This window comes from Aricia agestis, chromosome 5 (assembly GCF_905147365.1).
Source record: "Aricia agestis chromosome 5, ilAriAges1.1, whole genome shotgun sequence".
In the NCBI taxonomy this organism is placed as follows: Eukaryota; Metazoa; Arthropoda; class Insecta; order Lepidoptera; family Lycaenidae; genus Aricia; species Aricia agestis.
Window position 1 is genome coordinate 9,089,450 of NC_056410.1, and position 12,265 is coordinate 9,101,714.

The window sequence follows — 12,265 nt, forward strand, 5'->3', positions numbered from 1 at the left end:
TACCCGATGAGGCGTTTGCTGGCTGGCGTGGTGCGGAAGATCTTCCGACCGAGCGAGGTGTTATGCTCGGTCAGGCCGAAGTATATATACCGATTACCGACGCACTTAGAAACTTCGATAGCACGATGCAGGAATGTTAGGCGACTTGTGGGTACAACCATTAGTCTGTTTTGTCTGTCTGTCACCATATCCTAGGCTGTTAGTCCAAAGATTTTCTGACGCTAAAACAAAAGTTCCACCGACACTTAAACACCAAAAAGAGAATAATAAAAAATATTATTTCATCATACAACAAAAATATTATTACGTAACCTTTAGAGTGCATCTTCGAACGAACTTCACTATGGTTTTTCCACCCTAATGTGATCCTGTCGTATATAATCCATCGTAGGAAATGAAAGGCTCCATATCCAGTAATCAGTGTCCTACTAGATAGATGATCTTTTATTCTACGCTTACAGCGACAGCGGAGCGACCGAAGAAAATTTCTTTTATATTACCATCACGCAACGAAGATGATACCTATACTTACTCAATAGTTAGTTATCTTTTAAAAGAAAGACCCTTACAAATATTTAGGTAGTAAAAAGTTTTAAACTGCTTTTTTCGTAATTCATCAAATGCACCCTTTTGATGATATTTAGCGTCTTTGTTTGTCTCTAGCACCACTTCCAATATGAAATAACTTAATCTTTTTCAAGAAAAACCCTTACAAATATTTAGGTAGTAAAAAGTTTTAAACTGCTTTTTTTCGTAATTCATCAAATACACCCTTTTGATGATATTTAGCGTCTTTGTTCGTCTTAGCACCACTTCCAATATAAAATAACAAAAAATATTTTTTTGGGTATTTGAAATTATTGGCTATGTATATTTCACAATAAACGTAAGGATACAATATATTGTATCTACTTATATAATATACAGCCCGTCAAGGTATAATACTGTGCCATGAATCATGATTAATAATTCATCTGTGAAACGTCTACCTGAATTACAATAGTTGTAACAATGACGAATTTAATCAAAGTCTAACAAAAAGCTAAGAAGATGTCTTGACAATGGTCAAAGGAAAGAGAATAGCTGGGAATATCAATGATACTCGTAGCTAGGGTTACCAATTATTATACTCTTTTGAACAGTATTTTACTGTTATTCTGTATTCACAAAATTATTAATACCTTTACAACTCTTTAGTGTTGAAAAAAAGTTTTTCATTCATTTTATAACCGAGGGTCATAAAACTTGTATGAAAAATGCTGCTCGCAGCGCAGCGCCCCGTCCTAATGTGCGCGTACCTTTAAAGTATCTACACTAGAACGTCGCTGTTAAGCATATTTTGTGTTACATCAACCCATAAAAATGTGGTGTTTAGTTTTGAATGTAATCTAGTTTGCATAAATGCAAAACTGCATTCATTACGCGACAAAACGTATTTCTTTGTGTTGACACACAAATGCTTAACTGCGTCCAGTTATTCGCTTAGAGCGCCAGACGAACGGCACGTGTCGGCGGCACGCGTCGGCGGCAGTCGACGGCAGATGACGGCACGTGTCGGCGGCAGTCGACGGCAATCGACGGCACGTGTCGGCGGCAGTCGACGGCAGTCGGCGGCACGTGTCGGCGGCAGTCGACGGCAGTCGACGGCAGCAGACGGCAGCTGTAAGCGCTCTAAGAGTCGAGCGGTTAAGGACCCTGTTGCCAGACCCAATTTTAATTGTATACAAGTGGTTAAAACTAAATAGTGAAAATTAACCTTTCAAGTTACACCTAACTCATAACTATTTTATAATAGAACGAGCTTTTGCCCGCGGCTTCGCTCACATTAAAAAATATTATTTAATAATTTTAAAAATTATTATTATTAATCAGTCAGTCACCTTTGAGTTTTATATATTTAAGATATCCAATATTATCCATACTTACATCCATACTAATATTATATATAGTCTGTCTGACTGTCCGTCTATCTGTCAGTCTGTCTGTCAGTCTGTCAGTCTGCCTGTGTGTCTGTCTGTTACCTCTTCACGCCCTAACCGCTGGACCGATATTGTTGAAATTTGGTATGGAGATACTTTGAGACCCGCGAAAGGACATAGGATACTTTTTGTCCCGGAAAACGTACGGTTCCCGCACGATAAACAAGTTTTGGCGCAACGGAGTTGCGGGTGTCATCTAGTAATATTATAAATGTGAAAGTGTGTCTATCTGTTACTTCTTCACGCCCAAACAGCTGAACCGATTTTGCTGAAATTTGGTGTGGAGATACCTTAAGCCCCGGGAAAAAATATAGGATACTTTTTATCGCGGAAAAATGTACGGTTCCCACGCGATAAACTTATTTTCATCTATACTTTGACTACTTAAAGCGTGACTCTCGTAGCATACACTTAGTAGCATACGAAGGTTGCACTTAAACTGGTCGCACTATAGTTATCTATAAGTATATATAAAAATGGATTTTCAAATGTGTTAGTAACGCTAAAACTCGAAAACGGCTGAACGGATTGGGCTAATTTTAGTTTTAAAATATTCGTAGAAGTCCAGGGAAGATTTTAAAGTGACACAAAGTTCACCGGGACAGCTAGTTTTATATAAAAGTCGCATTATAAAGAAATAAAGTACGTCCGAATGTAATTTGAAGTCAATTTCATGTGTCGTCACGCAAGCTGCAATTATTTTTCACTCACACTGAAGCCATTCTCGACGCCTCTCCCCATCAAGCAGTTTAATGGAATAGAACGTAAACACATCTGTGATGAGGACCCATTATTAAAAGTGGAATGTAATAATTCTAAATCCAATCTTAATTTATCATAATACATTACTCAGGAAGAGTACCTAGTTTTGTTTTTGCTCTTGAAATTCATCATACAGAAGTAAGTAAGTACATTGTTTTGCAACTTTAAGTTATTTGAAAGAATATTGTGAGCGTGTGCCGTGCAGCCGCCAGTGCTTTAAATATTATACCAATTGAAGCTTTTCCAATGCACGTCTCAGATTTCATAAAGTTTCGTCAGCCTTATTAATTCAACTAGCTGTTGCCCGCGACTTCGTCCGCGTTAGCATAGTAGACCACGTCCCAAGTACTATTGTACAAAAATATTCAATGTACAGAATTGACCTTCCTACGATTTTATTATATTTAGATGTTCCGCGCGGCTTCGCCCGCGTAATTTAGGAATTTCACGCAACCGTACATTTTTCCACAAAAAAATAGCCTATGTCCCTTCACGTGGTCTATTCTTCATGTTTGCCAAATAACATAAAAATTGCTTCAGTAGTTCTTAAGATATAATAAGCAATTTCATATAATTTCCCCCGTTTTTTCCACATTTTCCTCTATTTCTTCGCTCCTATTAGTCTTAGCGTAATAAAAAATAGCCTATAGCCTTTTTCGATAAATGGAATATCTAACACTGAAAGAATTTTTCAAATCGGACCAGTTGTTCCTGAGATTAGCGCGTTCAAATAAGCCCTTTCAAATAATTTCTTCCCGTTTTTTCCACACTTTCCTCTATTTCTTCGCTCCTATTAGTCTTAGCGTAATAAAATATAGCCTATAGCCTTTCTCAATAAATGGGCTATCAAAGACTGAAAGAATTTTTCAAATCGGATCAGTAGTTCCTGAGATTAGCGCGTTCAAACAAACAAACTCTTCCGCTTCATAATATTAGTATAGATTTTCCACAGTTTCCTCTATTTCTTTGCTCCTATTAGTCTTAGCGTGATTTAATATAGCCTATAGCCTTTCTCGATAAATGGGCTATCTAACACTGAAAGAATTTTTCAAATCGGACCAGTTGTTCCTGAGATTAGCGCGTTCAAACAAACAAACAAACAAACTCTTCCGCTTTATAATATTAAGTATAGATAACTAAGTTCGTACAATAAGAGGGAAGCGGGCCCAGTAATTTATTTGCTGCGGTCGCTTCCTGCTGCGACCGAGCGTTCGGGGCAGGATATTGAATAAATTACACTAGTATGCTCGCATTCACACTTTTCTCTATTTCACGAAGTGGTATACAAATATTAGGCAGGGCCGGAATTTATATTAAAAAATAAAAAAGCCTTTATTTCATAGACGATTATTACACTAAGAATAAAAAAATAAACATTAAAAAACATTTTTACCACTAATGCCTTACTTATTATTATCACGATTAAGGGATTAAACTAAACATAAAAAATCTTTTTTGCTTACAAAAATACCGATTGAAAAGCCCAAAAAACGTTGTTCAAAACTTACGTACATTTAATAACATTATAATAAGTACGTAAGTTTTGAGGCATTCTTTGGCCATTCCTATGGTTTATTATTTAGCGGAACGCCTCCGTGGCCCAGTGGTTAATACTTTTATTACATGAAATATGCAGACCGACTCCTTTGTTATGTCCTAGTATTATTATTTTTTTTCCTAGTAAGTAGGACATAACATTACACGCTTTTGACGCTTATACACCGATATAAAGCTCTGTAGTATAGTCTATCAAGAAAGTGAAGAAATTAAAAAGTGGCAACATCGTAGTGTCATCCCTTTTTTCTAATGCGGGCGCCAGACATGTGATCAAATACGCAAATTCGCCAAGTGTGGCACTGACATTTGCCTATTTGTGCAAAGTTTGCTCAAACTTTGAAGCCCATGTCTGGCGCCGGCTTAAGATTGATTTGAAAGGGATGACACTACGATGTTGCCACTTCTTATTAATCTTCCCTTTTTTGACAGACTATATGTGGCAAAGTACACCCGCGGTGTCAGTGCCAAGAGCCAAAAAAAAAAAAAAAAACTGACGTCTGACAGAGGTGAGACGACAGCTGACAGACTGTCAGTGACAGTTGCCCTTTAGAGTTTAGACAAACATAAAACATTCATGAAATTTAACAAAATTTAATAAAATATCTTTGATATTTCAGTAATTTAATTAGTATTTTGTAATTTAATATTTGCTTACAAAATGTCAGCAAATGTTTCGCCTGTTAAACCATCAAAATCACAGAATTCAATAGAAACAGTAGAAGATTTCGAGAACCAAGTATGAGTTTTAGTATAATAAATCCACCTACTTTTACTTTGCAAGTTAAGAAAGTAAAATATTAATGTTGTTGCAGGATACTTTGATAAAACACGTAGATATATCTATCGTAGAGTCTGAGAAACGTGCAAATGGAACACTACATGTACGCGACCATTATACAGTCTATTTAATCGATCTCAAGTAAGTCACAAAATATGATCTTACCAATACTACTTAACTACTACTACTCTAACAAGAAATTATATGATATCTCAACCCATTTTTCTAAAGTCCTGAACTACTACATATTGTTTTCTGTGTTAATATTTCAACTACAACTTCTAGGGTCAAGGAACCAGATTATAAACTAGTGCAGTCTAAGATTAGCACTATTTGGAGACGTTATACAGAGTTTGAACAAATTCATGACTATTTACAAGTGACATACCCTCATGTTGTTATTCCTCCACTGCCAGAGAAAAGAGTAAGTCAATGAAAAATATGTTTCTAATAATTAAATGTTTAATATAATTATTCTACATGCACTTACAGTGACTTGGAAAATTCATTCTGCTTCAATTTAAAGTATAATTATGTGATGGCCTATAATACATTACAATATTTTAATGCAATTTACTACTTTAACTACAAGACAATATAAAAATAATAAGTACAAAGTGTTTAATGGTCACAATAATAAGACAAGTCATAAAATTTCATACAAAATATTATGTTGACAGTGACTATGTTGTCTGGTGAGTTTGCAATTTGCAACTTTAATCATTTATCAACTTAAAAATTTGCTTTGCAGGTTCTCTATGCTTGGAAAAAATCTGATACCACCGACCCAGAGTTTATAGAAAGGAGGCGGGCTGGACTTGAGAACTTTTTACTACGAGTGGCCTCTCATCCGAGACTCTGCTTTGATGATCAGTTCCTCAACTTCCTTCAACAAGAGCATGGCTGGAGGGAAACTATTACTGACAGTGGTAAGAGGGTTTTTTACTATATTGCTTATAAACTGGTTTTAAATGTGTTTTGACAATGCTTTTAGTTTTTGTTCCAGGAGTTATAGGTGGCAAGAAAATTAATATTGACTACCCAATTATTTATAAACATAATTAAATAAAAATATTTCAAGGGTTATATTGAACAAATTATTAATAACAAAAACTTTACTTGCCACTTAATAAAATAAGTTTTTCAATATGTCAATAGAAATTCTGATTGTAATTATTGTAATTAATAAAAAATTTCAGGATACATTCTTCAAGCTGAAAATAAATTGAAATCTCTGTCAGTCTCAATAAGACTAAAAAAACCCGATCCAGAGATAGAGAGCGTCAAAAACTATGGCAAACAACTTGAAACTAATCTAGGCAACTTTCTTTATACAAGGTATGTATAACTTTGAATATTAATTTGAATAAAAAGGAAAATTAACTGAGTTGTTGAGCCAAATTATGATGAATGCTTTGTTGTTATAATATTTTCTTATCCTTTTGCTTAAAACATTTTTTTTGTAGATCAAAAATAATAGAAAAAAATTATGCTCTCTGTAAACTCCATGCCCATTATGGAAAACTGTTCAGTGAGTGGAGTGTCATTGAGAAGGAGATGGGAGACGGGTTGCAAAAAGCGGGACATTATTTTGGTATGACTTAAGACTTTACATCCTCATAATTTTATAAATATTAAACTTTCCATCTGTGACAGTTTCATGCTTAAGCTTCTGAACCGTTTCAAATGATATTTATAGAATTATTGTTCTATACTATAATTTTTATTTCAATACAAATATTTTTATATCGTGGAAAACGAGATACAATAGCTTATCTATTGTTATCGCGGTCGGATGTGACCGCTTGGGGCTTCATGAATTAAATGGTTTAAACTTTAAGGTATAAAATTAAATGTTTCAGATTTTATAGCGGACTCTATTGAGTCCATAGCTGAAGACGAGGAACAGCTTGCAGATCAGCTAAAAGAGTATTTGTTCTATGCCGCCGCACTTCAGCAGCTGTGCGCCAATCATGAGGCTTTGCAGAGGGCACTCGAGAATGCCAACGATGCCTTGAATAGCCGGTAAGATATTTTACTTATTACTTACTCAGTTAAAAGAGTAGATGTAACTTTACTCTGACCATGTCATTTTAATAGTTTCGAATTGGTTTTGATGCCTTTGAAAATTTTTGACGACATTTGTCGACCATTGATTGAGCGTGTGGAAGCTCAAGCCGGGGCCGGGGTCGCGGGTTGTTGTAAGGCTGCCTTCACACTAGCGTTTGTCAAGCACAGGCGTTCGATGAACGTATGCGCGGCGCAGACGCCGCGACAATGCGACGCGTGCGTCGGGTTGTCGCCACTTCTCTACTGGAATAATCAGTACGCTGCGCTAGCGCCGCGTGTGCGTGACGTATGATAAATATTGGTTTCGCCATTCGAAAGTAAGAATAATAAAAATAATTTGAATCATTTTTGTGTTTAGAATAAAGCACAAAATAATCACTTTCACTTGACCATACACTGTATAATGGATTCTCCCATTATATCCTTTTATTTTTATTTTCTCGTTTCCGCCCTAATTTTCTTTTAAAAGTAAAGCCATAAAGAGTGCTTCCTCATCGGAATCCATTTTGTTAATGATAATATCGAAACGACAACGAAATTGTGTAACATCTGCGCCACGCTATCGCAGCGTTAGGACAACGCGACGCACGCGCTGCGTTGTCGCGACGTCTGCGCTGTGCATACGTTCATCGAACGCCTACGCTGGACAAACGCTAATGTGAAGGCAGCCTAACAGAATGTCAGTCAAATCTGAAGAAAGTCGTATGACATTTTTTCAACGTGAGAATACTATATTGCCGTTTGATATGATCCAGACAGGATCGAAGCTGTATTGACTTCTTTAGCGCATTACAATTTAAAAAGCTCGCTGTTTAAATATATGTCAATGTATTTCAAGTAAATAATCGAGTGTCGTCCACACAGCAAATTTAAACCGCGCGATTTTTCTTTCGTGAATTTATTCATATTATAATTTTTTATTGACTGTGCCGATACTTTCAAAATATTCCATGTGTTAAAGGATTGCAAGAATAAATCCGCGCGGTGAAAATCCGCAATGTGGACAGGCCCTAAGTTTCGGATTGGCGACACTAGTTCGCAGCGCCTTCGTTGCGCTTGTTCCTCGTTTAGTACAATTAAAAACTTGTTTCCAGGATATCGGAGCGCGAGCGCGCGGCGGCGGGCAAGGCGGGGCTGATGTCGCGTCTGTTCGGCGGCACTGCCCCCGACATCGTCCGCGACCAGACCACGCGCGCGCTCGACACCAAGATCGCCGCCGACCGCGCCGCCATACAGCACGCCGCTGCAGACCTCACGTAAGGGCTTCTATGGGAGTCAACTGCGAATTCCCATCGCATCGCATCGTAATGTTATTTTTACTATGAATTTTGTCGCAGATATATGTGACGCGATGGGAACTCGCAGTTATGTGTAGGAGCCCTAAGACAAACTCTTATATTTTTACCCGACTGCCCCGAAAGGAGGGTTACGTTTTTCGAGAGTATGTACCATCGTGGAAATTGATTCATAGGCAGTTGACGGACCAACGTCATTTGGTCGGATCATGTTAATTCAATGTTAATTGTGATCTGTCGGCTGGGTTTGACGTAACGCGACCAAACTACGTAGGTACCCCATCTGCCCTGCATAGTAAAAACTCTTATATTTTTACTCGACTGCCCCGGAAGGAGGGTTATGTTTTCCGAGAGAGTATGTATGTTTGTATGAGGGTCTTTGATATTTCAATTGTTGTTCAGTAGCCCTAGCACGGCCACCCGTAGAAATGCGAAAGTATAGACAAACCGTGGAAATAAACTTAAGGTGGCGTTCCGATCTTTTTTCGTTACGAAAAATTCAATTAAAATGCCACTTTATGACAGACTATAGTCCTAAAAATTCAAATAATATCCTACTCTATGACATATACTATAGTCTGTCATAAAGTGGCATTTTAATTGAATTTTTGCTGGTCGCGATTGGCCGCGGTAAAGATCGGAACGGCACCTTTAGTTTATGTATACTGGTGAAGCTACGCCATAGGCAGAGTAGACAGAGTTATAGAGTATACCGACTTAGAACTGAGGTTGAAATTTTTAAGTTTGACGTATAATGACAAAAGTCGTCGCTAGGGTCGTTACCTACTAATTTAGTTGTTTATATTTTGGCACATGCAAAGAAAACTGTCAGAATTCAATTTAAAAATCTTCATTTTAAAAATAAATTATACCAGCCAGCGCGCCAGCCCTTAACTTATCCTGGCGAAACCCGAAAGAAATGACAGGTATTAATACACGTCCGTCTCTTAGCAGTCGAAGTACTGGTAGTTATGTCTATTGTGCCATAGGTCGTGTGACGTGTCACAACGATATCAAAATACTTAGATACGACGTATGCCGTCAAAACTGTAGCAATATTTTTGCATGCAAAATGTGTATCGAGAAAATATTGTCTTCCTTTTTTGTCTTACAGTAATAACATATACTACTTTCTCTTTCGCTCATTTTACGCTTTAATCGAATCGAGAAAATATTGTCGTCCTTTTTTGTCTTAAAGTAATATCATATACTACTTTCTCTTTCGCTCATTTTACGCTTCGCTTTAATTTTTCTCTTAAAATAGAAGACAATAATTTAAATACTAATAAAATCTTAGTAATTACGTGTGAAACATTACACCTTTGGCTTTATTTGTATTCCTCGTTTTGTTACTGCACTGTCGGGAGGCACATGACGGCATTCTGGAGCGAAATGTAGCGAAAAATAATGCGGTAATTAATGAATTAAACACGTCCGGCTGTTACCGCGTCCTAAGGAACACTGCTCTCAGATGAGTGAGCTCACTCATTTCGAGGGTGACACATTTTTTGCGCTGACGATTGTATGGAATGCCTTTTCTAACGTTCTAATTCTATGACGTGTCAATATCGTCTTGTCAAACAGCTGTCATAATATATCGTAATATAGCTGTCATATTATATCTGTTTGACTCGATAGCCTACATAACTTAACTTTGCGGCAAATGAATTATCAACCCTTAAATTGTTGGGACGCTCGACAGCCAAGACGGTTGTCATAGAGTATAATAATAAGAAAACCAATGGGCAAATTTTTTTAATTCATAAATCGCCTAACTATACCCTGTTCGTTTTAGCCCGGCCGCACATTGTCCGAATTCCGATCAGAAACAGTTGAATTTCGCCGGACCGCCACCCCGCACACTATCCGAAATATCCTTCCGGCAAGTTCGAGCTCACTCGGCTCAATACAAAATGTAAGAGACAGCGCGGACGTTCAACTGTTTCGTATCAGAAATTTCGGACAATGTGCGGCTGATAATATGTGTGACACATAATAATTGGCAATAGTAGGGAAGTTACCTAAAACAATTAATCGATAATTTAAAAATATCGAATCACTTCCTAAAGGAATTGCAATCGAAATTATCGATTTCGTACTGACGTTTCATAGTGGCGCCGGCGATTTAAGATGACCGCCCCTTTTATCGATTTGATTTCGATTCAACAGAGTCAATCTCTATTGACATGAGTTCAGTTTCATGCATCTAACATTTTTAAAATGTTTTCTTAACAATATTTTTATACTACACAGCACACAGTTAATATTTATAATTTTATATCAATAAGTTAGCATTTAGCAACTTTACATTTTTATTCATTTACAATTATAGGAAACATTTGTTTTTGTAGATGGAATATAATTTATTACATTTTGTTTTTTTTTTTTGTTTTCTTGTAAAAAAAATCCGTAGCAAGAAATATGAAAACTGTCACATAGCATCTTAAAACGCACAAACTATAGCTGCTAACAGGGATATTTTGATTTCAGGGAATTTACAAAGAAAGCACTAGTTGAAATAGAATATTTTCAAAAGCAAAAGGACAAGGACCTGCACGAGTCGCTGGTCAGCTACATCACGCTGCAAGTTAAAGCTGCTAAAAAGGTTAGTTATCATGTTAATAAATGTTATCCTACTGCAAATTACTGAATCTAGTTTATAAGCCATACAATTTTTTGTGTGATTTTTTTATTATAGTTTGTGCGTTTTAAGATGATATGGGTGACAGTTTTCATATTCCTTGCTACGGTTTTTTTTACAAGAAAGCAAAAAAAAAATCAAAATGTAATAAATTATATTCCATCTACAAACTATAATTGTAAATGAGTAAAAATGAAAAGTTGCTAAATGCTAACTTATTAATATAAAATTATAAATATTAACTGTGAAATAGGAGTATAAAATTATTGTTACGAAAACATTTGAAAAATGTCAGATGCATGAAACGGAACTTATGTCAATAGAGATTGACTCTGTTGAATCGAAATCAAATCGATAAAAAAAGGCGGCCATCTTAAATCGCCGGCACCAGGGAAATGTCAGTACGAAATCGATAATTTCGATTGCAATTCCTTTAGGAAGTGATTCGATATTTTTAAATTATCGATTAATTTTTGTTAGGTAACTTCCCTACTATTGTCAATTATAATGTGTCACGCATATCATCATAAAACGCACAAACTATAGTAACTTGTATAATGTCGGTCACAAAATTTATAACTTATCTCGACATTGTTAGTGACTCTTGTAACTTCTTTCGAAAATATCAAATAAGTACCTAAAAGCGTGTTCAATAAGTATTAAGTGAAGAAACCTCAGTGAAAATGGCCTTTTATTTGTTTTAGAATCTACACACCTGGATGCAAATCAAGGAGTGTCTACAGAACATGTGAACACCATATCCAAAGAACCAATATTTGAAGTTTACTACATAAATATAAATTTTGTATGTCGAGTGTACAGTATTCACGTAAACGCTTGTAAATTATTTTGCGCAAAGTATAAAGTTTTGTAAAATCGAGGACGGAAACGACTTTCATAAACGCAATAATTAATATAGCTATTGAACAAAGTTCTCCCGCGATGCCTATAAGATAAGCTACTCTACGGTGACGTCATAATCGAGTAGCAATTTGTTTGGAGCATTTCGGGCAGGACTATTTTATGACATAAGTATCTATTTAAATTATTGTTCTATCTTGGAAAGTTTTTTAGCTAACAGTAATTCTTTCACCGATGTTTCTATTTCGGAAACGTCATTTAATTACCATCACGATAAAAATAATATCATCATGCCTATTCTATCACGAGTTATTAAACTCCA

At 36.2% G+C, this 12,265-nt stretch overlaps 1 protein-coding gene across 1 annotated transcript; it reads left to right on the forward strand.

Annotated features, from left to right (window-relative positions):
* The first annotated feature begins 4,872 nt into the window (after window positions 1-4,872).
* Window positions 4,873-12,265, forward strand: LOC121727282 (sorting nexin-4-like). The gene is made up of 10 exons (XM_042115015.1): window positions 4,873-5,034; window positions 5,111-5,217; window positions 5,362-5,500; window positions 5,828-6,005; window positions 6,276-6,414; window positions 6,543-6,670; window positions 6,939-7,101; window positions 8,241-8,402; window positions 10,932-11,046; window positions 11,787-12,265. The coding sequence occupies exons 1-10, from the start codon at window positions 4,957-4,959 to the stop codon at window positions 11,832-11,834; spliced, it is 1,257 nt and encodes a 418-aa protein (XP_041970949.1). The 5' UTR covers window positions 4,873-4,956; the 3' UTR covers window positions 11,835-12,265.

What these genes read in the sequence shown, in the direction of transcription:
- LOC121727282 (XM_042115015.1), top strand. Translation starts at nt 4,957, where the DNA reads ATGTCAGCAAATGTTTCGCCTGTTAAACCATCAAAATCACAGAATTCA. An exon ending in GTCTATTTAATCGATCTCAA is followed by an intron (nt 5,218 to 5,361) that starts GTAAGTCACAAA and finishes TACAACTTCTAG; the next exon opens with GGTCAAGGAACCAGATTATA. An exon ending in CACGCCGCTGCAGACCTCAC is followed by an intron (nt 8,403 to 10,931) that starts GTAAGGGCTTCT and finishes TTTTGATTTCAG; the next exon opens with GGAATTTACAAAGAAAGCAC.